Source organism: Larimichthys crocea, chromosome XVIII, assembly GCF_000972845.2.
Source record: "Larimichthys crocea isolate SSNF chromosome XVIII, L_crocea_2.0, whole genome shotgun sequence".
In the NCBI taxonomy this organism is placed as follows: domain Eukaryota; kingdom Metazoa; phylum Chordata; class Actinopteri; family Sciaenidae; genus Larimichthys; species Larimichthys crocea.
The window spans coordinates 5864550-5888538 of record NC_040028.1 but is presented as its reverse complement, the minus strand read 5'-3'; the positions used below and the strand labels follow the sequence as shown (position 1 = coordinate 5888538).

Genomic DNA, 23989 nt, shown 5'->3' with positions numbered 1-23989 from the left:
TGGATGAGAGGTGGAGTACACCCTGTACAGTGTTTACAAAAAGACAATCATTCACCCTCACATTTACTCCTATGGCAGTAGTTCTTAACCTTGTTGGAGGTACCGAACCCCACCAGTTTCATATGCTCATTCACCGAACCATTCTTTAGTAAAAAATAAAATATGATTTTTTTTACTGGTGCACAAAATGAACCGTGCATTAACATCACCTTGTTCAAATAACAAAACCAACACAGTGCATGAACTCACAACAACTTACCTCAGTGTGACTTCTGCTGTTGCCTTTGAGAGACCAGTTCAGATATGCGTGGCTTCACCTTGGCAAGTGCCAGTCTCATGTCATTTTCACAGCAAAGTCTGTTCCTTTTCTTAGTTTTTATGTCCAGCATCCTCGAAAACGATTGCTCACAAAGATATGTTGTAACAAATGGTATAAAAAATTCCAGGGCGGAGGCTCCACCGAACCCCTGAGACCGACTCACCGAACCCCTAGGGTTCGATCAAACCCAGGTTAAGAACCACTGTCCTATGGGCAATTTAAAGTCACTAATTAACCCATGCACGTCTTTGTACTGTGAGAGGAGAGAAACCATGCAGACACCCTACAATGGAATTAGCCTAAACTAAACAGTGTTGTGTAAAAGGTGAATACACTCATTGATAAAACGATAAAAAAAACAATGCAATCTCTTAATATGAAACATAATGTGAGTATTTTCAAACGTGAACACTGTAACTGCGGATACGCATCCAATCACCAGCAAAGACGAAGTGTTTTCCTGTGCGACAACGACGTCACATCCGCTTTCTCGATGCCCAAGTGAACGCTGTAGAGCAATGGCGGCGTGCCGGGGATCTTCGTCGAAATGGTTTTTCACCCGGGAGCAACTCGAAAACACGCCGTCCCACCGAAGTGGAGTAGAACCAGACCGGGAGCTCTCCTACCGACAACAAGCAGCGAATCTGATCCAAGACATGGGCCAGAGACTGAACGTGTATCCTTTGTAAACAAACTGGAAGCAGACACGGCGCTAACTGTCGTAGCGGGCCCGTTAACGTTAGCCGATTTTAAACCGACTGCTGCTGCCAGACAGGACCACTGTGGCTTTTTACAATTAGTGTGTCTTGTTTTTGTGTTTGTCAAAGTGCTGTCGTGCCGTATAATGTTTAATCTGAATCCTGTTGTTACAGTTTCGTGTTTTAGCCACGCGCTAATATAGTATGACGTCTAAAGGCCATTAGGCGCGTTTGTAGCCTCTGCTAGCCCGACGTCCACTGACATAACACGTCTTTACTCCCCTCCCCCGGCTCGACGGAGACTAGTTCATGCTTTATTAGAATATGTTAGCTTATTTACAAAGTTGTTATTTAAGATATGAAGCTGTTTTTTCTGTAACTAACGTCGGCGCAGTACAGTTATCGCAAAGCTAAGACTCCTAGCTTGCGATAAGTTAGTGGCGTTGTTTCAGCTGTTAACCCTGATTCACGCTGACCCTCTTCAACAGAGTTAACACGACGCTGAATGATGCGTAACTTGGCTCGATGTAATGGCATATAGTTGAATTACTCTGTCTGCTTTTGACGGTGTGATTTATTTATTTATTTATTTATTTTTACACCATGTGCAAACGTAAAAAATTCCCTTGACTTGCCCTCCAGCTCTCAATTAACAATCAATACAGCCATTGTTTACATGCATAGATTTTATATGCACCACTCTTTCACCAAATTCCATAGGAATGTAAGTACTGTTACATAATGTTGTCCTATTGACCTGCAACCTGTATCACATGTTAGGTAGACTGTCACCAAAATTACACTGTTGAATAGTATGGGTTTGTATATAAATGTCTCAATGCTTTTGGTACAGATAATATCTCCCACCACCTTATTCTTGGCCGCAAAAGTGGAAGAACAACCCCGGAAACTCGAACATGTGATCAAGGTTGCACATGCTTGCCTAAACTCCCAAGAACCGCCTCTAGACACAAAAAGCAATGTAAGTTCGGGAAGATCTACATATTGCTTGTTTTTTTCCCCCCTTTCTACATCTGACTTTCCAGTTCTCTCAGTGGTCATGGTTTCCATATGTATATCTGGCTGTGCCAAATTCCCTTGCCCTCTACAAAGGGCCTTATTTTAACTGCCTGAGGCCCACTGTTACAACCCAACAAGGCTTGCATTAACAGTAAAACAAGCCTCTTTGTTTGGAGCTTTTGGCCATTTTAAATCAGTTGTTAGGGGGTTTAGATTAATAGACTCATTACAATTGTGTTGTAATGACTGTCTATCAAACTTCAGGCATACCTCCAGCAAGCTCAAGAGCTGGTGATACTTGAATCCATAGTGCTGCAGACCCTGGGTAAGTAGTGGTGACTGGAATGGATGACTTGAGAGAGCGAGAGAGAGATAGTTTTGTTTATCATGATCATTATCTTTGGCTTATCATTATCACTAAAGGAATAATGCTACTGATCACTGTTGAATTTATTCATCACAGCCCGTTGAGTGAAATTTATTATCAGTTGCTGTATGGGTAACTTGTCATGTACATATTTTCAATAAATCATGTAAAGGTGACATGTCATTCTCTCATTGCTGACATTAGTCATGAAACATGTGGTTGATGAGGCTTTTATGGGAATATTAGATCATTTTCTCATCCAAAGTTCCACTATACATATTTAACATACCAGCTAGAATCGTATAATTGATAGCCTTAAACTCAAGCACAAGATTTGTTTGTTTAATCATGAAATGACATGTCACCTCCAAACTGTGTCTGTGTTGAACTCACCTGTCATGTATTTTGTTCCAGGCTTTGAAATTACTATTGATCACCCACACACTGATGTGGTGAAATGTTCCCAGCTAGTGCGAGGTAGAGGCTTCCTTCTTTGCTCTTTGTGCCCTCTGCTCTTGTTTGTCCCACCTCAGATATGGGTGGGGAGGGGGGTGAAAACCTTGCTGATTTAATGGTTACACGACCACGCACACCATGCTCTTTTTGATGACCTTTTGACTTCATTGTATGACATAACACACAATCAACAACAATTACTGACACGTATTAGGCCAAGTCCAAGGCTAAATTATAATATCGTTTTTTTCTTCTGGGGGGTTTGCCAGTTCATTTTTTAACTTAGAAACTGCCCCCCGTAGATATTGGTTATACTTGACATGGATTAAACGGTGGTTCTTGATGACATTTGTATTTTATATCCTGTTTGATCACAGAACAAAAACTATCTGTAGGCCTTCTCAAAAGCAGATGTTTTGGAAAAGCACACGTGTTATTAATAACATTACTGGATGCTCCAGTCCAGTGCAGTACAAGTTAGTAGCTAAATGCAATCCAGTCATTACTTTTATTATTTCCACCCATGCTCTTCCTTTTTTGGCATGTCAAAAATGTCAGTGCTGACATTTGCAAGTTCAAAAGTTAGTATCCTGTTAAGAGGATTACATTTTGGATAACTATGTATACAAAATCACATTTAAATCGATGTGCAATGAACCTTTGGCATCAAGTATTGTTTTGGTTCAAGCATTGGCCTCGGCTTAATCAGTGTAATGAAAATGAACTAAACATTCAGTTCCTGACCTGATGATAATGACAAGCTTTTGCCTGGCAGAAATGGTAATCTGTCTTTCCCCCTTCCCTGTTTTTTCTCTTTTTCTCTCTCTTGCAGCAAGCAAGGATCTGGCACAGACTTCCTATTTCATGGCTACCAACAGGTTGTTATCCTGCCCCTCCTTTGTTGCACTTTGACTGCACACCATAGCTTCCTGTAATGCAGGGTACCCTATCAGTGTCCAACGGGCCCTACTTGCGCTGGTGGTTGTTGGGACGCTTGCCTCCTCCCCCTCAGCTTCCCTCCTTTTGTTCAAAGGGAGCAGGACCGGGTGGCTTGTAGCGTTACCGGCCCCAGTCGCAGTGCGGTGTATTGTACAAGGGACCACGTGTTGGCACAGATGGGTTGAATGCAAGATGTGAAGTGTAGTGGTGCGCTTGAAACCCACATGTTTGTTCGGTTGCGAAAAAGTGCATAAGTCTAAAAGAAAGACACTTTGGTAGCCTGAATAGCAGCTAAAGATTTCACAGATGTAAACATTTCTCGTAGAGGTCCTTCCGGTAAGTACCGCAAGTTCATTCTTACAATTTTCTTTTTCATATCCATTTGTTCAAAATGCATTATCTCCTCAAATATTTTTCACTCTTTGCAATATTTGCTTGTCTTCAAACTCTTCTGCAACATTCTTACATACATGTAGCTCATGTAAAAGATGTGAAGAAAAACATGTGACCCATTAAGGACCTGTAGAATATGTAATGCGTATAACTATTTGAATATCTCTCATAAATGCATTTGGAGATTTATTTCAAAGCAAGGACTAAGTGTTCTTCCTGTAGAAAAACTGGGTCCTTAAAGGGTTTGTTTTTAGTAGACGTGGTGGAAAGGAATTAGTATTTATGCATTGTTTCTAACTACTTCAAATCAGTTGACAATGTCTGGACGCTGACTGTGAACAATGTTAGAGGTTTTGCACTTAACAGGCAGTAATTTAAAGTGAACGTTGTAGCCAATAATGGTTCTTAAAATAGCTCAATACTCTAAAAAGTATTTAAATTAATTTCAAAAGACTCATTTGCAGTGGGATTCTAGAGTTGAGGTGAGGTTTGAAATGTCATCAGATGTTGGCTGTGACTTTGTTTAAGGCCACAGTAATCCAACAGACCAGACTCCAGACATTGTACTTGTCTCATGGTACAAGTTTACCACCCATCTTTCCTAATGTGTTTTTAAAATGCAAAGTTATGACAAGTTTCCCTTCATGCATTAAGATTACTTAATGGTTTATTTGTGACTTAAGTGACTGATTAAATGGTTGTGGGGATCCAATTTCCAAAAACAAAATCATCAGTGGTTTTAAATTGTATTAGTCTCATTTTGTGTCTGTTTCAACTGTTCAGTTGTTGTGATTTATATGTTGTACTGTCTATGATCCAAACTGTAGAACAATGTTATATATGACAATTTTACCTGAGTCGTAGGTCAGATTATCTTGGGTGTTTTTAGGAAGGCTTTCAGTATTGAAACTATGCTTAGACTGGAAGACCCACTGGGTTTATTACTTTCAACACAGTCCATAGAAGCAGAGGCGAGTACAGAGATGACTGTAAGAGCATCCCCCTGTCATTTAGCTGTACGATGATGTAACTGTCACATGGGTGGCCTCAGGGTTCAGTGTTTCACAATGGGTAGACTACATGTGGCCCCCTCCACACCTTCCTCATTTTCGTTTTGATGTCCCAGCATTGAAACCAGCTTTAAAACATAAGTCATTGTCACATGACAATTCAGCACTTTTAGCCATGTTTGAAATTATGACCTTATATTACACAAATGATAAAGTTATCGTTAGAGGTGTCACCTTTATTGTGGCGTCTTTTCGACATGTGAAGCTGTTATTATGAGATTGTTTCAACACTATTAAATAGACTATTTTGAAACCAATGCCTACATTAAATTAAAGCTGTCTGCTCCCTCTTGTTTTGTTTTTTTTCTCTTTTCTCCACATGTGGAACCAATCGTGACAAACGCCTGGCCTGAATCAACTCACTCACATACCTATACCCTCACATATGTGAAATATTCACTCTCTCAAACACACACACACTCATCACTTGCACATACCCTCACACACACTACAGTCTACACCTCACTACCTTCTGCCTCCAGTACAAGCCCACAGTGATCGCCTGTGTTTGCATCCACCTGGCGTGCAAGTGGTCAAACTGGGAGATCCCAGTTTCCACTGACGGAAAACACTGGTGGGAGTATGTGGACAACTCTGTCACTCTTGAGCTGCTTGATGGTGAGATTCAAGTTTTACGTTTTCATGACGTAATACAGAGATTTACGAAGCAGTAATGTCAGATCTTGCCATCTATTTCATGAGCTTTTCTATGCGGCTGTGTTTTTGTGAACATTTGTATGTAGGTAATAGAATTTAGAGAAAGTGTTTCATTGTGTCTGTTTAGCATCAGAATTCAGAATTCTTTGACAATATTCATGTTTTTGCATTTGTAGAATTGACCCATGAGTTTCTGCAAATCCTGGAGAAGACACCCAGCCGGTTAAAGAGGATACGCAACTGGAGGGTAGGCTACCTTGGTGTTTTATTTCATGTGTTTGTAATTTTAAATTTGATTCATTAGCAACACAATCAATCCCTGTGTGATGGTGTGAACAAGAAGCGTTAGTTCCAAAATGCAGTTCTGAAAAAACTTTAAATGTCTGAACTATAGACTTAGAACCCAGTTATACGTACAACTGTGGCAGATCTCAATAACATAAATTCTGCTATGTTAAATTATTTGTCCCACTATCACTGTTAAACTCCCTTCAGTGAGCTTACCGTGAAATCAAAATCTAAACAGCGTGGTAAATGTCTTTCTTTTAGGCAACACAAGCTGCCAAAAAGCCCAAGACTGAGAACTCTCAGTTGACGGATAACTCCTTTGCTGGTCCTTCCATGCTCCAAGAACAAGGTGATGGCGCTTCACTGTCGTCCTCCAACGCAACTTTTTCCAAAGCAAGCGCCGCCTTTACTGCATCTCTGTCTCTGGACAGCTTGGCTGGCACATACAATCCAGCTAGCCACAGTGAATGGCCCCAGGGGAACCAGAGCCTAGCAGGGTACCCTTCCACGTGTATAAAACAAGAACCCCTCAGCATCCCTCTCCAAGAACCCACACTGTCCTTGCAGACTTCCACTTCCTCTTTGCTTCAGCATGTGGGAGTATACAGGACTGAGAAAACAGTCTTAGACTTCAGCCCTGTCAAACAGGAACAAAAAGGATCTGGTGGGAGTGGGGTGGGCAAGCATCAGCCACCACCTCAGTCTGCCTACCTTCCACCAGCTCAGCCTCCTCCCCCACAACCTACTCCAGCCCAGAAGCTGTCTCTGGACAAATACAGAGAGAAACATGCTGCAGAGCTGGCTGTCTCTGGCCAGAAACGTAGTCAGGAACAGCATGGAGGAGTAATGGATTGCGACGCGCGGGGGGATATGTCGTCTTCCTCCTCTTCTTCTACCTATGCACCATCCTTTATGAGCCAAGTAGACCATAGAAAACATTCGCAGCCCCACCAAACATCCCACAGTGGTGGTGGCAGCACCACTGCCTCCCCAATGAAAATGAAAGTCCCCTCCTCCTCAACTTCAGGACAAGATAGACGTCATCACAGTGACAAACGGGACAAAGGCTCCCTTAAACTCCGCCTGGCTGTTCCTGGTTCCGGTGGAGGCTCCCAGTTGGATAAAAGTGGACAATCGAGCAAAGACGAGCTTAAGATGAAGATAAAAGTCTCATCAGAGCGCCACAGCTCATCAGATGAAAGCATGGCAGCCAACAACAACAACAAGAGTAAACATTCCAGCCCTCTGGTGAGCAAGGAGAAACATCGTGGAGCAGATCATAACCTCCATCGCCACCACAAGCACAGTCACCCTCATCCTCACTCACACAGCGGGAATGGGCGAGGTGGCCCAGAGGGCCCAGGAGGCCTGCTACGGGGTCCTCCAGGACTGGTCAGCATGGAAGGGACTACGCTCGCTCCTCCTGGCTCCACATCGTTGTCTTCATCCTCATCACGCAAGAGGCTGTACCCCGAGACCAGCCACAACCACCACCCTTCCTCCTCATTCTCCACTTCTTGCTCGAAAGTGAGCAAAATCTCCAAGGGTGGCACTGGTGCTGCAGGTACTACATCTTTTTCTTTCCCCTTTCTTCCTCCTTGCTCCTCTCCTGTACTGCAGTGTGTCTTGTCTGGCTTGCAGCTCTATGGCTAACCTCCCCCCTCCTCCTCCTTATTCTTGTTTCTCCTCCTCCCCCTCCTGTCACACCCAGGTGGGCTGCGGACCTCTCAGCAGTACCCTCCTAGTGAATCGCCACATGAAGTGGGAGAGCAGAGACACTGAGTCCACCACTCTGCAGCCATGGCCAGCACATGGAAATGGCAACAAACTACCCACAGACTTTGAAGACTATGCTCACCTCCCTGTTAAGTGCCCTAGGAAAAATAACTTTGTGATGATAAACCCTTTACTGAAAGGCAGAAACATGTATCTGCAAAGAAGAAAAGAAAAAAAAAAAGTATTGTCGGACTTCTCATTTTCTGAGAGGCAAGAAAAATGAAAAAATTATGCTTCCTGATTGTCAGATATCTGGGTTGTGATGCTCAGTCCTGTCTTTCTGTTAGTGTGTTGAATTGCTGCTTGGTTCTCCTTCCTCCACAAATGAGTCTAGGAATGTGCAAAGGTGTGTGTGTGTGTGTGCGTGCGTGCGTGTGTGTGTGTGTGTGTTTTCTTGGGGAGGGAAAGTCCTTTCCTACATTTCAGATCTCCATATGGGAAAACAAAAGTATTAGTAAGTACTATAAAAGGCATGGAAGATGTACTTTCTTCATTTTCCTCCTATATTTTTTTTTTTTACGAGTAATTTAATTGAATCACATTTCTGCGGTTGTATGGAGGAAGCCAGTGGAGAGGAGTTGAAGTTATGTTGGCTGGCATTCCATTTAGTACTATTGATGGATGCAATTTTTTTTAGGTGTAAAGTTTCATCTCCTCAATTACTTTCTTGTCTTGATTTCTTTTTATACTTAAGTACTGTGCGTTTGATTTGCATGTTTCAATCATCAAAGGGATTTCAAAGGAGAACACGTACTTGCTGTTTACAGAAAGTGGAGATAAATGTACATACGTTTTTGTATGTTTAAAGAAAAAAAAAAGCTATACCATGACTACTCAGGTTTGGAGCTGCTTGTAAGTATAACAAGATAACTATAATACCTATAAAAGACTTTTATTTTGTTGATTAACGGATTGGGCATCATCGGGTGAATGATTGCAGCATTCCAGTGGTGTGTGCTTCTTACAGCCTTCCTACAGAGGGCGCTGTACTGTAAATATCAGTTGCTGCCCTCGGTAACACTGGCACATCCAACACATACTTATCACATCAGCGCGATGCAATTTGTACCAAAAATTATTTTTTTGGGACCTCTAAGTAGACCTTAAGCTGGATGCCAAAGGTTGTGCCTCAAAAAGAAAAAAAACAACAACTGACAGACAGTAGTAGTGTGCTATTAAAGTTTACATAACCCTTTTTACTTTGAAGTGCATCAGACATAATTTCATGACATGAAGCTGTAGCCCTTTGATGTCAGCCCATAAAGGGGACACATGTAAGTATTATTCAATCAACCTAACTATTCAGAAAAAGAAACCCATAGCTCAGTTCTAAGTTCAGGAAAGTGACTATTTGGCTGTATGCAACGTGATCTGCTGGATATTATAAGTATCTGCCATGTAGGATTTGTCATTCATCCAATTGGTTGAAATTACATTTACCGCCATGTACCTATCCGGACACGTCTTTACAATAGTTTCCTACATTAAATTTGTTCTAATCACGACATAACCGCCCCTTCTGTCCTTGAAGGATTTACACATTTGGAGTGTGCGCATACACAATAAACCTGAGGCTCAGTTTGTACCCTCATTAAGAAGAAAAGCAATTGTGGACATACGTAGAAGCCACTCTCATCCTTGTTTTTGTTTTCTTCTTTCTTTTCAGTTCAATACTACAAATAAACTTCAAAGTTGCCACTACCCTGATTCAGTATTAAGCTCTGGTTGTTGCTGTCATTTTATTATCCATAAATCAATGTTACTAGAGTCTAGGAGTAGAAAAAATTTACTGATCTGTAGATTTGAACAGGAACTGACATGTTTGTGCAGAAGCTTCTAGTAAAGAAATTCAGTGGCATGTCTAATTTTACACACTGATTCCTCAGTAACGGAGGAAAGCTAACAGGAAGTTGTCTACATTCTCAGTAGTGAAAAATGTACGTTATGCAAATGATCTTGTGCTATAAGGTGATAAATCAGTCACAGTTTGTCAGAATCAAAGCACAGGGAACTAGAGTTACATTATCAATTTAAAATGAATGTTAAGCTTGGCACCTTAATTGCTATATAAAAATCCGTTAGTCAGTTACAAAGTCAGTTACAAAAAAATCTGGCATCTATCTCTGCACATTCACATTTTATAGGTTTTATTTACATACCAAGTGAAATGCATGAAAGTGCTTCCTGTGTACTTATTTTTAAACTGCAGTTTAACAATGCAACAACTACAGTTTCTTCTCAATATACTTTGTATTGTAGTTTCCAGAAGGGTTTGGGTCAAAAGCCCAGTGCCCCATGCTCCCAAACACACTCTTGGTGAATCACAGAGGGTAGGTGGCGGGCTATCAAAGAGTGACAAAAGAATACTTAATGTTCTGAGTCACCAATCTGCATTAAATCATAGAAGTAAAAAAAAATCTGTCGTATAACTCCTTGTTAACCACACAGTCCCTCTGGGTGACCACAGCAGTTCTTTCTCTGCGTTTCCATAGAGTTGACTCCAGTCTCATTTTGGGGGATGAATGAGTGCTTCAGCAGCTGGTCTGCAGATGGCCGTAGTTTCTGGTCACTGGAGTTGAGAGAAAACAAATGAAAATAAGGGGGACGTATTTCGTAAACATGAGTTAGGCATCTAACTGAACATAAGACGTTTGAATTTGCATAAACCCAGGAGGACAACAGTTCTCACCTTGTCAAGCAGATTTTGACAAAGTCCTTGGCATTATCTGAAAATCCGTCTGGTAAAGAGGGCATCAACCCTCTTTGAGCCCCAATGTAGAACAAAGCAGCCATCTTGTCCATGTGTGCCAGTGGTGGTTTCCCTGTGGCCATCTCAAAAACTGTGCAACCCACACTCCATATATCAGACTTCCTGCCATATCCCGTCTCATTGATAACCTGAAAAGATGCAATTAAGACAAGATTAAAAGATTAATTTACATCCAGCCGACAAATTCAATCTTCACAGATAAGAAGACTACCCAAATCAACTCTTTTTACCTCTGGTGCCATCCAGTAAGGTGTACCATGGACAGACTTGAGCAGATCTCCGCTGTTGCTGGAAGTGTGGTTGAGGCAGCTGAGACGGCGTGCACATCCAAAGTCTATGAGCTTGATGATGCCAGTCGGCATCAGCATAATGTTATTTCCCTTCAAGTCACGATGAATCACCCTGTTCAGGTGAAGGTAGTCCACCCCTTCCAGGATCTGATGGGTGTATAGAGCCAGGACACGCTCTGGCAGAGGACCAAACCTTAGAACAGCCAAAAGGACAAAGTGTGAAAGGTTAGTAAAGACCTTGTTCTGATATTTTGTCACAAATTAGGTATCGTAAATATACTTCTAGCTGCTTCGAATCAACCTAACCTGTGAAGGATGCTAGCGATAGATCCCCCAGGGACGTATTCCATGAAGATGGAAACCACATGCTGATAAAGTGAGGTCCCCAGGAAGCCCACAATGTTGCTGTGTCTAAGGGTTTTAAGCAGCTCCACTTCCCCCTGCAGACGACTGTATTCCCTCTTTGCAGCATCAGGGTCAGAGGCATCCAGGCTCACTTGCTTCACAGCTATCAGTTGGCCCTGGCTGGTCAGGCCACAGTACACCTGGTAAGAAGGTAGCAGCAGGGATTGCCAGGGTAAGTTGAGGTATTATATGTATGTTTTGTGTATTTGTATAAGATTAATATAGTGTGGTAAGTTTTTAATACGAGGACACAGTGAGAAAAAGATGGGGAATGACATGTGGGAAAGAACCACTGGTCAGATTCGAACCCTGGGCTTACGCAGCAAGGACTGAGCCTTCACACGTGGGGCGGCTGCTCCACCAACTGAGCTAAACACTGCCCCTGGTTATTTTATATTAACATACTTACTGTCCCATAGGCGCCCCTGCCGAGCACTTCACCCTTTGTCCATGTGATGGTGTCATCTACAACCAACTCAGAGCCAAGCAGAGCAGCACTGTTTATTAAGTTAACCTGTGATGAAATACACAGAATGAAGGTTAGCAAAGTAACAGATAGCAATACATGGTGGCCTGGATTATAAAAAAAAAGCATTATCATAAATCTTTCAAAATCATAATTTTAAAAAAGATAGTGGTCGTTGCGGCTTACAACATCCTTACCTCGTGCTCTCTTTACTAGCAAGAAGGAGAAACTACAGTGGTTGGAAAACATGCTTCAAATGTGAAAGGTTATCTAGAGCCAGTGTTTGGTTTGTCTATTCTGAGCTACTGTAGAGATATGGTGGTTCAATGTGGCAGATTTGATGGAAGAAGACCTGCGGTGTCTGTACATATGAAAGATTATACCTATAAAGAGAGCAATCGAATCACAGCCATGCTGATATTCAGTACAGAAGCACTCCCTCTTGTGTGATATTGCCTTAATAAAAACATACAATTCTGCCATATTCTGTAGAGGTTTAATAAAAAAAATGTTTAGTCCATGTTTAGTACTACATGTGAACGCATAATGTTTTGATTTTTTGTATGTGACTATAAATACGATTGGGATGTTCAGGGGACTAAACCGTGTGTTTCAAGACCCTTTCAAGGGGTTATACACTCATCTTGACAGGAAAAAAAATCGTTTCCACATCATGTAAAAAATAATGTAAAACATGGTACAACTTGTTAAATCATGTAGATCCCAAATTAAACTTTAATGTCTTGATGGAAATTATAATGATCACTACTAATGTAGACTTTAATAAAGCTCTGGACAGCTGCCCTGTGCATGTAGAAAAGTGCACCTTTATGAACCTAAAGTCTTTTAATGTAACTGTTTCTGTAAGTCCAAATTAAGGACTAGACGCTTACCAAAAAAAGCCAGACCCTCTTGATACCGACCCTAATATTTGTGGAGTCTCCTAATCATGGTTATATTATATAATGCCAATGGTTTACCTCAGGAGATGTATTTCTTCCTGATACATGGTCATCTTTTCTGTTGGATTCCTCTTTGCTTGTTTCCTGGTTTTCAGGACACGGTCCCATGGATACATCCCTCTCGTCCAATGAGATCAGCTCCTCGGCCAGACATTGCAGCAGGTCATCTGTGAGTGGCCCATCCCCCACCTCATTCAGAAACTTCTGGTACACTGGTGACATAATGGTGTGGCTGCTACTGCCAGAAGATGTCCAAGTGTTGACATTCTGCTGTTGGGGGCTTTGAGATAATGTGGACCCAGGAAGTGGTTGTTTTGGGTTTTCTGCTGATGAATTCCCGTTTTTGTCTTGCATATTCACGTGGCTATAATCTTCAACATGACCAGAAGTTGCTGGCATAGTCAGTGTTTTGTCATCTGATTTTAATGTTTCAGACTCATGTCTAGAAAGAGCTTCCTGTATGGTGGATAGCACATGATCTTCAGCCTCTTCTTTATGACAAACGTCAACATCCTTAGAGAGAACTAAGTCAGCCTCTGTGTGCCTATCCAATTTAGGCACATCCTTTATTTTGTGTGGGCCTCTCCTTGATACAGGTGTGATGTGAGGTTTCACCCTAGAGGATGCAGGTTTTGGTTTGCTTTTAGTTGAAATGACAATTCTCTCCCCTGGACTTCTCTTCAGCTTACTCTGTGCTTGTTTCAGTGGTCTGCAGATTTTAGCAGATTGTACTTGTCTGTCCTTAACTTTGTCACAGGAGCTGGAAACCCGGAGGTTGTCGTAGATGGGACCAGCAAACATTTCATAGATGACCGGTCCTTCATCCCCACTCTGTATCTGCTGAAACATGTCTTTATAGGTGATGAAGTCCACAGCAGATCTAGACCTCGGTGTAACCGATAGACCGGGTCTCTTCAACTGACGGATGCTCTTCATCTCCCTCACTGGTGGGTGCTGTTGAGCTCTGCTGCTGCACATCTTGTCAGAGTTTGCTCTTTTGCTCTGTGTGTGATCAATCACCTTCTTTCTTGGTGATGGGATTCCAGTGTTGCAATGAGCACCTTTAACAGATTTAAGCTTTGCTTTTGATTTTGTGATTGTTTCTCCACTAATGATTAGCTCAGGGCTAGTCCTGGTTTTATCTTTAACTTGAGTGGAAACAGAGGAGTACTTCAGGTTGCTTTTGGACTTGTTCCGATTCAGGATGCTCCTGTCTTTGTTTGCAAGAATGTTTGAGGACTGATGGTTCTTTTGGATATTTTCTCTTAGTTCGCAGTTTATACCGGTTCTTATCTCCTTGTTCCGGACAGGCTTTAAGGCTTCCAACACACCTCTCTTGGGATCCAGGTTTGACTGTGGAAGGTTTATATCAGAAAGAAATAACTCCTCAGCAGCCCTAGTATTTAAATTTGCATCCTCCCAATGAAGGATTGGGTTATCTACCCTGGTTTCTTCATAACATGAACCCTTCTGTTTTATATGCTCCACATCATTTTTGTAGTTCCCTTCAAAGCATGTAATAGCATCACCCCAGTCATTATTCATATTAAATGTTGCTCCATGGCATGTCTCAGGCTCTGGTGTGATGTTGCCCACATTGTTCTTTTCCTCCTTGGACTTTGATGTGATAGGTATTTGATTGTTCACTGTGTCTTTAGTAGGATTCACAGCATCTTTTTTTTCATTGCCATGAAGATCAGTTACATGATTGATACGTTCTGCGTCCAGGTTATGTGCTGACCCGTGAATCGGTGGAATATGACCGATTCTTGACAGAACATTAAAATGCCGTCTTGTCTCCCCAACCAAATTAGTCTCAGTGGAGTTCACATCATCCGGATGCTGCAACAACCTGTCTCCAATAAACTTCAGATGGCTTTCTCCTGAAGCTCTCGTGTGTATATGCCTCTCATCTTCTTCCTCCTCATCCTCCAGATCGATGGAACTCTGGCTGCTGCTGGACCCGCTCTCCTCACTGCCACATTTAGTGGTCAGCGGGCCTGTGCGTGGGCTCCCCCAGGAAAGTCTCTCTCTCCTCAGCCGGGTCCTGGAGCAAAGGGGGCTCCGGCTGATGGGCTTCAGGGGAACATGGTGTTTTAGTACTGATGGAGCCACAGTATTTCTGGGCCTTCTGTCTAGTGGCGCCAACAACTTGGGTGTTCTGGGATGCATAGCTGGCAAAAGACCATGTGAGAGCTGCAGAGAATAAAGACATTGCCAGTTATTTAATGGTTATCGTGGGGGAACATGGATGGAAAAAATATATATATATAAGTATGAAAAGACAAATAGTTGAAGACGATATAAGAAGAGTCACCTTTTGTTCATTTACAATATCTTGAGAACCCAGTCCTGCAGACAGCAAGAGATTACACATATAAAACAACATGTACCAACAGCAAACTAAAATACTTTGGCTCCACTGTTCAAAATTCATACCACAGTAGTACATACATTATATACAACACATACCGGTACTTTTCTTTTGAATAATTATAACATGTAAGATGGAAATAAAATGTAACTCCTCTTCTGATATTAAAATTAAAAGACTACTTTATACTTCTTTAAAGCCATAATAATTATGATTATCTTATTCCAAGGTTTATACACTTGAGTTGTGCATTTACATACGGGACTGGACGTGTGCTCGGGCCTGGATCATAGTGTTTGAACACAACAGTGGTTCCATAATGCTGGGGGCTGACTGGCTGAGCTGGCTGGACTCGACCACAGACAGCAGGCCGGGGGAGGATGGGGACGCAGCAACCACACTTCTTGTTCTCTGCCTGTGAGAGATAAATTGAATCCTATTTTAAAGATTTGTGTCTTCTGCAGTTCGTAAGATTTCCACTGTGCCTTAGTAATAAATGCATATCATATACCTGTGTTTTAAAAATTGGTGAAACATTTGTTAAAAGCTCAGAAATTGCTTTTGTTTAATAATTACTTCATCACTTGTGTCACGCTTCAGCCACCATAATTAAAGGGGATAGGAGTCATGTCTGCTGGGAGCCATGCCAAAGAAAAAAGTGTGCACAAGTAGTTAAAGTGTAACCAAACCCTAAAACCTTTAAGCCTGAAATCTTGGTTCAGGTCCACAATATGTGGCTGACAGCCTCTCAGGCATATGCAATGTTATTTTATTTGATTAGTAAATAATTAAAAAGTGCAAGACTAAAGTTAGAAAGATTCTTCTTTCAGTCTATTTTATTCAATACTTAAATTTCCACCAGTCACATGAGGCTGGAGGTATTGCTCTACTCTCTTTATATGTGATGGTGACATATAGCATATATCTGCTAGTTATGGCTACAGTATGTACCTGTGACTCGGGGGTACCGGCAGGCAGGGGGTCCTGGTACTCAACAAACCAGATAATGGAGACGGATGGAGATCAAGGTGGCTCCAGCGCCTGCTGTTATCATTGAGGCTCGGCAGAGACAAACCTCCTCTGAAAAATGACACAGACAAGTATACAGTTCATTTTGCATGTATATATATATACGTTACTCAGGGGAGTTTGTTGTTACAGTAACACTGACAAATTCAGTACTGAGTTTTTTGCCTTGTGCTGAACTGAACATAATGCCAAAAAGCCTCATTTTACTTCCATCTCACTCTATTACTGGAAGCTGATGCTATGAAATTAGAGACCAGCTCAAAGACCTTTATTCTCCTTGGAGAGTTTGGATTTGATTCAGTGGCGAGAGCTCCACATAACAGACAATGGGCTGATTCACCAAAACCCTCTCTCCCCCCTTTCTCTGTGTTTCTAACCTGTTTGGGTAGAACAGGTTGTCCTCTGGACACAGTGACAGGTGCCTGTATACAGGACAGGAGTGTAACTGGATAGGACACTATTCTACTGTTGATGTAGAAGAGGCAATTGTTGACTAGCCAGGGGGAGAGTGCTCTGTTTATACAAGTGTGTTGGAGTGTTAACTGTACGCGCATAAACTGTTTGTGTTTGTGGTTACATATAAACAGATGTTGATGTGTTCACTGTCAACACTATCAGCTTAGTGCCATCAGCTAGCTTCTTATTCAAGCACGTGAGGGTTTGTGTTTGTAAAAGACTGCGAGATCTGGTCACCTGCTTCCCCTCCCTGTATCCTGGTAGGCTTGCCTGATGTCTCTCAGTGTTTCCATGGCGTTTTGGAAACACAGGGGGATCCCCTTATCTGCTCCAGACACACAAACACACACACAGTTACACACCCACTGATCTTAAATCCATTGTATTCTCTCAATGCACAGTTGCACACAAATGTGAAACTTGTTAAGCATGTTGAGCATATTTCTGACCTGACAGGGGCCAAGTAATGTTGTTTACTTTGAAAATATTTCTTTAGAGAATTATCCCTGATGCAAAAGAATCGCTTAGATCACCGCAAAATGTAAAAAGTGATGAGGAAAGGAGTTCAGAAAAGGTTTCTCTCATCACATTTCCTTAAAAGTAAAGTGTTATTTTACAAGATGGAGGTTCATAAATGTTAGTCTGAGGTTACATGCTGCAAATTTCTAGATTACAACATAATATAACATGCTGCTCATGTCGGATTTACAATAATAATATTCAGATACATCATACTGGTATTCATCATAGAGAAAACAACAGACGTTACCTGTTCCTGTGCTTGTTAATCCACTCTGCTCCCATCTCGAGACCACGTTTAAGGATTGAATCAGTTCCTCGCACTGTTTATTTCTTTATTTCTTCACTCTTTGCTAAGAACTGACTGATTACATCTGCATTCTGTTTTTGCTGTCTGTATTCTCAACATGTCCGTTCCTCCCTGTGACTCTCTGTTTCAGTTATCTGCTCTGTCCCCTCTCAGTCTCAACCACGCTGTTGTAGCTCAGGTTCAAGACGGGTAGGTAGGTTTCTCAGCTGAGTGGTCGTATTGTGTGTGTGTGAGGAAACCCGTCAGTCCCACCCAGTCACGCCCCCCTCACTCCCCTCCCTTTAGAAGGTTATTTGATCTAATGGCTTGTTTGGGAGCTGACCATATTTCTTGCTTAAAAAATGCTTAAACCGTTGACCTTTTTAAAGTAGTTAGTTGGCATCCAAAACACCCATATCACATTTTTTTGTGTTTTGTCTCTTTTATCCTCTGGGACTTAGAATTCAATATCTGTTTATTCTCTTACAAGCCCAAGAGCCAAGCCTAAGGTTCACTCCAACAGTCCACACCATAGCCCACTAAAACTCTGAAAGAGCCCTTACCTTGGCTGAGCTCTTTATGATGGTCAGATGGAAGAGGGTATCCTGGAGAGTCCAGCACTTCCTGGAAAGGACAAAGGTAAGAAAGTCATTAACTATATGTCCCAGTCTTTTTTTTTTTAAACAAAAAAAACTGGAGGCTCGTAGAAGTCGTAATCATGTTCATTCAGAGGGATCTCAGTGGCGGCCAGAAATTTCAGTTTGTTTTTGTTTTAAATCAAGAAAAAAAGTTGAATTAATTTTATTTTATTATTTGCCCAGAATGTAGGAAAGAAAGATTGTTACCCAAAAAAATCCCATGGCCCTGCTAGGAAAACCACTAAAGCAAACTATTGCTCAGTATCAGAGGCAAATCCTTTTTTTTAATTTTTCCTTGTAGTTTTAACACTAGACATGTACACATATATTACAATCAAATGTGTCAGTGGGTCTCTAAGATACTGTAGCTGTTCCCCGTAAACCACCTGCTCTTCTCTTCCAGCTAACCAGCTGCCCTACTTGTCTGCTCCATCTGTAAGAACACCATAATACGGTAGTATGGCAGCCAAGTGTCAACTACCCAAAGCACCCCTCCTCCACATACACACACACACACACACACATACACACATACATAAACACACTCACACACACTTATCTAAACAGCCAATTACTGCTTCCACATATTTGTCTTCTGGGTGACTATTACTGCCAGTTTGCCTGTGTCTCTTGTGGCTACTTGAGAGCAACAGCGCACATATGCTTAAATGTAACAGATGATTATCAAGTCAGATCTTAAGGGTTTTGTTGCCGACATGTTTGTCTCACTTCCTAAAATCTGGACAATCAATTACTGAAGATAAGCAACCTCTGTCCCAAAGCTTTGAGCTAGAATGACAAAAGAAAACAGTTTCTCCCCACACACCATCACTGTGATAAACAGTTAACACCAGGCCAAGTGTCAGGAACAATCCCTGTGCCTTAAATGCTCTATACAGTTTATTCTCATATATCTGTGTATGGACATTGAGAGTGACCAGAGTCAAATTCCTTGTATTTGTACACATATCTGGTCAATAAAAGTGATTCTGATTCTGATCTGGATGCAGGAGAGACACCTGAAAACATTTTCCACCAGGGTGTTTGGCTATTTATGACTTACCCCAGTGTGGCTGTAGAGCAGAAAGCTGTGTTGTTGGGTTGGTTGGTGTGTGGGGGAGGCAGCTGTCGACTGATTAGGATAGAGGCTCTCAAGGTCCAACTCTACGTCCGAATCTCCAAACTCTGAGTCCAAATCCTCACATGAGTATTTGTCAAGGGCTAGGAGGGTCATGGAGGCAGCGTCTGTGCAAATAAATCAGAAATAATTATAACCCTTTGTGGCCATCTAAACTAGAAAAAAAACCCAGCTGGTTCTCCCAATTCCAATTGCATAAAAGTCAAAAACTCCAGATCCTCATTTGTGCCACACCTCAACAGTCTGAAAACAACTTTTTTTTTTTTTTACTTTCTCTGTCCTTGCTGTGTCACCTTGTTTCTGCATCTCAGACTAACACACTGTCACGAAGGCTCTTAGCGGTGTGGTCGCTAACACATACACAAACAGTCCTTTCTTATAGCTTCCCACATAAGAGCAGGCTTTGAGTGCAACTGCAGTGGTTTTACTCTGAAAAACAGGATTATGAATGAATAAACTTGGTATGTTGCCTGTGTGTGTGTGTGAAAGAGGGAAAAAAAGTGTGTGCCCACACACAGTCATGAATAGAAAGCTACATCTGAAGGTGTGTACATGTGAGCATATATGCTACATGTGAAGCTGATAACACAAGGAAGTGTGAGAACTCAACATTTGTTAATTTAATGTTATGAGAAGGCAATAATTTAATGTTTCATGTTGCTACTCTTTCTTGGTTTATGTTGTTACAGGTCATATGATTTTATGTGATTCTGTATGGGGAAGAAATACAAGAGAGAGCACCATAGTGCTGGGAAAAGGTGTTATAATGCAGGATCCTTATCATCTTACAAAAAACTTTTTGTTAACAGCATAATCAGATTAGAATTATTTTTAGAATGTACAAATAACTGGATAATCCTTACTTTCCCAATGCAGATCACATGCACTGCTGGAAGTAAGATCTGAATTTTCCCACAACTTTAAAGCAGCAATGCTAAATGTTTTTGGTCTCGCAGGGCATTGGAAAAAATCTATAAATATAACATTGATAGTTTATATAGATGGATACATACTGTTCCCATGGGGAAATTTGATTTGGACTCTTCATGGCTAGACCCAACAACATAATGTATGAGGACACACAACACCAGCAAACAGTATCATCTAACATCCAAGAATACACAAACAATATGAATTAATTAATTTTATGACGATCTTTCTGACCAATCATTTTCATCACAGTCTGAACAAAATACAAGAACACCGATTTCCAGTGAAACAGTGAACAGTTACCTGTGTAAACATCTAGCAGACACAGATCAACATTAGCAGCCATAAGCTTAGGCCAATTAATATTTACACTCTCCTTTAAGCTTTTGTTTTGGTCTCCACCAACTCCTGAGGGAAGTATTTGGACATTTAGCTGCTAAATGTTCCAACACATGCTGATTGATGCATGCCTCTTCTTTCCACCAGTGACTGTTGGTGTGAGCAAATGTCTGTACCTGTGTGACTCAGAGCCTCAACCATCATATGAATGATTTCCTCCTTCAAAGGGCTGTTGATGTTAGCGGCATGGTGGGGAGCAGAGCAGCCACTGTGGTCTCGTACCCGCAGATCACTGATGGAAAAGTTTAATCAAATCAAATCAAATCAATTTTATTTGTATAGCCCAAAGTCACAAAGTACATTTGCCTCAGAGGGCTTTACAATCTGTACAGGGAGTGACACCCTCTGTCCTTAGACCCTCGGTTCGAGTGAGGAAAAACTTGCCCACAAAAAACCTTTTAACAGGGAAAAAATGTGGAAGAAACCTCAGGAAGAGCCACAGAGGAGGGATCCCTCTCCCAGGACGGACAAGACGTCACAATGACAGATGGGACAAGTCAAAAACAAATAGACAGCTCGCAAGGACCTAAAGATATACTGTATATAATATAGCTTATATATAATGTGTGTTTTCTTACGCCGAGAGTCCCAGAAGTTCCTTGACCACTTCCACAGGTCTGTGTTCCCATGGTAACGGTGCATCTATGCCCTCAAACAGGTCAATGTCCCTAACAGCAAGCATCACAGCTGTCACACCGTCACTGTTAGGAACATTCACATCCAGCCCGTCTGTCTGAGCCTGATACATGCAGACGCACACAAACAGACACCAACAAATAAAAAACACATAATCCATAATACATACACACCAACGCTTAGTTTGGGCACAAACAGGGGAATATAGCACATGTACACAAACAACTCAACTTTAATGGCTCACAGCTTTATGTATAGCTATGATAAAAAAGTAACAGCTTGGAGTTTTAAATGAAAAGAAGAACTACACATTTTCATAATTAATAGCAGCATACAAAATGTTTTTTAAGGCGAACTGAACTCAGTTACACTAATATTTATTAGTTATTGCTTCAAGCTCCTGAAAGCTTTTGAAGTCTCTAACATGAAATATTCTTGACTTCGTGTGAAACAACCAAATACTGGAAAAAAAAGGGCAAAGAAAATGTGCTTCATCAGATTTGACTGGGCCAGCAACACCACCAGTAACCCATTAACAGTCATCAGATTCTGATTCAAGTATTACTAAATCATGATCGGTACACTGTGAAATCCATGACGATGCTTTTACCAACAGTGTCCTGCCAGCTTCAGACCATGGAGAAATGTGCACACAATCACACCCTATTTGTGTTAGGTCATACTCATTGTTTGACTGAAAAACACCTGATGACATGTCTCACATTTCAGGTTACACAATGTCAGGCAAGGACATTCGGCCTGTTTGTTGTCATGTGCCAAAAAGTCCTCATAAAAATCTTTGTGAGTTGTCTCTGAAACACTTAAAATCCCAGAATACCCTTCTTCTTTTTAGAGCTTTATATATATATTTAGAGATCCATCTTGAGAAATCAGTTTAAATGCATGCAATCCCTTGATGGCAGATACACAAACTATCCCTAAATGTAATGACTAAAGTTGAACAACACACATCGCGCATGAATATCAAGTGAATACCCAGTTGTGATTGCGTAATAGGAAAACTTTATTGTCTTTGGTCATCAGGGATCCTCTACCTGTGTGGGAGACTTACCAGCAGGTTCTGTAAGGAGTACAGGTCTCCCTGCCAGGCAGCCTGCAACAGCTGTGCCTGGGGAGGCAGATGAGGCCTCGACATCCACCCCAACACCTTTCCCTGGAGCTCAGGAGGGCTCACATGGAGCGCCGTCTGCTGGCTGCTGTTACACAGGGTCATATCAGCCCCGGTCCTCAGCAGTCGCTGAACCACCTGTTCAAAACACCAGGAGGTGAAACAAAACATGACACAAAAAAGTAATAAAATAAAAAAAATAATAAAACATATTCCAGTGTTTCTGATATTTGTGAATGTGCAGCAATTTTTCAAACATCAGTTTCGGTTTTGCTAATTATCAGCTGTTATTTATTGTGGCTTATCTCACTCCACAGGGGATCACGGGGGGGAGTGTCTCCTCTGAGTAACCGGTAAGTCATATGCTTGTTTTGAATACAAACCCCCCCAAGAGGACGCCAAGGAGTTACGTAATGAGTAAGATTCAAGTCACATGGATCTAACGTGCACGTATACTCTTGTCATTATGTTACTGTTAGAGGTGCCTCTGACAAACAGCTCACCCGTAGGAATTTTACAGTGAACAATGGACTGATGTCAGATCTGCTAAGTAATATAACAGCTAGGTGACCAACCCTAACCCATGATTACAAAACAATAGAAGCCAAACCTTCTCTAACACACAGACATGTGCATAACTTACCTCAGTCATGCTTTTACAACAGGCAGTGATCAGGGGAGTAGGTACTTGGTCCTTCTCATCTTCAGTCTCAGAGACCTCCAGCTCCTCCTGGTCCTCTTGTCTGAGGCTCACAACCAGGACTTCTTCATTTTCCTCCTCCTCCTGTTCTCTGCTCAGCATCCCTTTCTCCCTCTTCTCACTTCTCTCCATAATTCACAGGTTCCCAGTCAGCTCTGTGTGACGTGTAGCCGACAGAAGAGCAGAGTCTGAGCAGGAGGTCAGACAAAACTTTTCAAAAAGACAAAATGAGCAGTAACTGTAAACACTGCACTGATTCTATCAGCGCGTCGTCTTTGTCAGTCTGTGTGTTTGTGTGATCATGACTGTGATGTTAGTCCTGTGATGTAAGTCTCTAATGACCCGTCAGAGCCCTCAGGGACAGCACAGAGTTATTCTTTCACATTATTACTGCTGGTGAGTCACCATATACTTCATTATTAAATAAATCCACCAATGATCTACACGTGTTCATGCATGAGTTCACGTACAGTGTGTGTGTGTGTGTGCAATAGACACTCTTTGGGGGCTGAACTTCCTCTAGTATATGTTTTACAACACTAACAGAAGTGTCTAAAGTGTCTAAATTATAAGCACATAAAGTGATTTAAAAAGTCATTTTTTTGATATGAAAGAACTTTTTGAACATTACATGTTTGTTAGTGTTGCTCCGCATTGGTGATTGTCAGCAGCTTTAAAATGAGACTAACAATGATCCAATGTTTAAATGTACTGTACGTTACTCACTGTAGTGATGTCATTTCTTCACATTCCTTGAGGAATGAATTCAGCCGTGTGTCTTATCCAACCGTCTGTTTGACACGCAAACCCTTGATCCTTTTCAACAGACCCTCCGCTCTAGTGTTTCCACTCCTTTCTTCTTTTTGCCTGCACGCC

General features: G+C 41.6%; 2 protein-coding genes across 2 annotated transcripts; one reads left to right on the top strand and one right to left on the bottom strand.

Annotated features, from left to right (window-relative positions):
* Positions 1 to 753: 753 nt before the first annotated feature.
* On the top strand, positions 754 to 9701 carry ccnt2a (cyclin T2a). Its single transcript, XM_010736134.3, has 10 exons — positions 754 to 995; positions 1660 to 1741; positions 1871 to 1999; positions 2302 to 2362; positions 2819 to 2881; positions 3693 to 3738; positions 5717 to 5880; positions 6096 to 6166; positions 6469 to 7771; positions 7919 to 9701. The coding sequence occupies exons 1-10, from the start codon at positions 838 to 840 to the stop codon at positions 7987 to 7989; spliced, it is 2148 nt and encodes a 715-aa protein (XP_010734436.1). The 5' UTR covers positions 754 to 837; the 3' UTR covers positions 7990 to 9701.
* Positions 9702 to 10080: 379 nt separating this feature from the next.
* map3k19 (mitogen-activated protein kinase kinase kinase 19) lies at positions 10081 to 22576 on the bottom strand. The gene is made up of 15 exons (XM_027291138.1): positions 22357 to 22576; positions 21227 to 21387; positions 20765 to 20880; positions 19245 to 19426; positions 18107 to 18167; positions 16973 to 17060; positions 16202 to 16330; positions 15511 to 15665; positions 15194 to 15327; positions 12895 to 15072; positions 11858 to 11962; positions 11350 to 11588; positions 10984 to 11236; positions 10673 to 10881; positions 10081 to 10552 (listed from the first exon to the last, which is right to left on the bottom strand). Exons 1-15 carry the CDS (start codon positions 22516 to 22518, stop codon positions 10420 to 10422), a joined length of 4305 nt encoding a protein of 1434 aa, XP_027146939.1. The 5' UTR covers positions 22519 to 22576; the 3' UTR covers positions 10081 to 10419.
* Positions 22577 to 23989: the final 1413 nt, after the last annotated feature.

What these genes read in the sequence shown, in the direction of transcription:
- map3k19 (XM_027291138.1), bottom strand. Translation starts at nt 22,518, where the DNA reads ATGACCCTGTGTAACAGCAGCCAGCAGACGGCGCTCCATGTGAGCCCT. An exon ending in GAACTTCTGGGACTCTCGGC is followed by an intron (nt 20,881 to 21,226) that starts GTAAGAAAACAC and finishes CTTTTCCATCAG; the next exon opens with TGATCTGCGGGTACGAGACC. An exon ending in TCATAAAGAGCTCAGCCAAG is followed by an intron (nt 17,061 to 18,106) that starts GTAAGGGCTCTT and finishes TGTCTGGAGCAG; the next exon opens with ATAAGGGGATCCCCCTGTGT.
- ccnt2a (XM_010736134.3), top strand. Translation starts at nt 838, where the DNA reads ATGGCGGCGTGCCGGGGATCTTCGTCGAAATGGTTTTTCACCCGGGAG. An exon ending in CATAGTGCTGCAGACCCTGG is followed by an intron (nt 2,363 to 2,818) that starts GTAAGTAGTGGT and finishes ATTTTGTTCCAG; the next exon opens with GCTTTGAAATTACTATTGAT. An exon ending in CACTCTTGAGCTGCTTGATG is followed by an intron (nt 5,881 to 6,095) that starts GTGAGATTCAAG and finishes TTGCATTTGTAG; the next exon opens with AATTGACCCATGAGTTTCTG.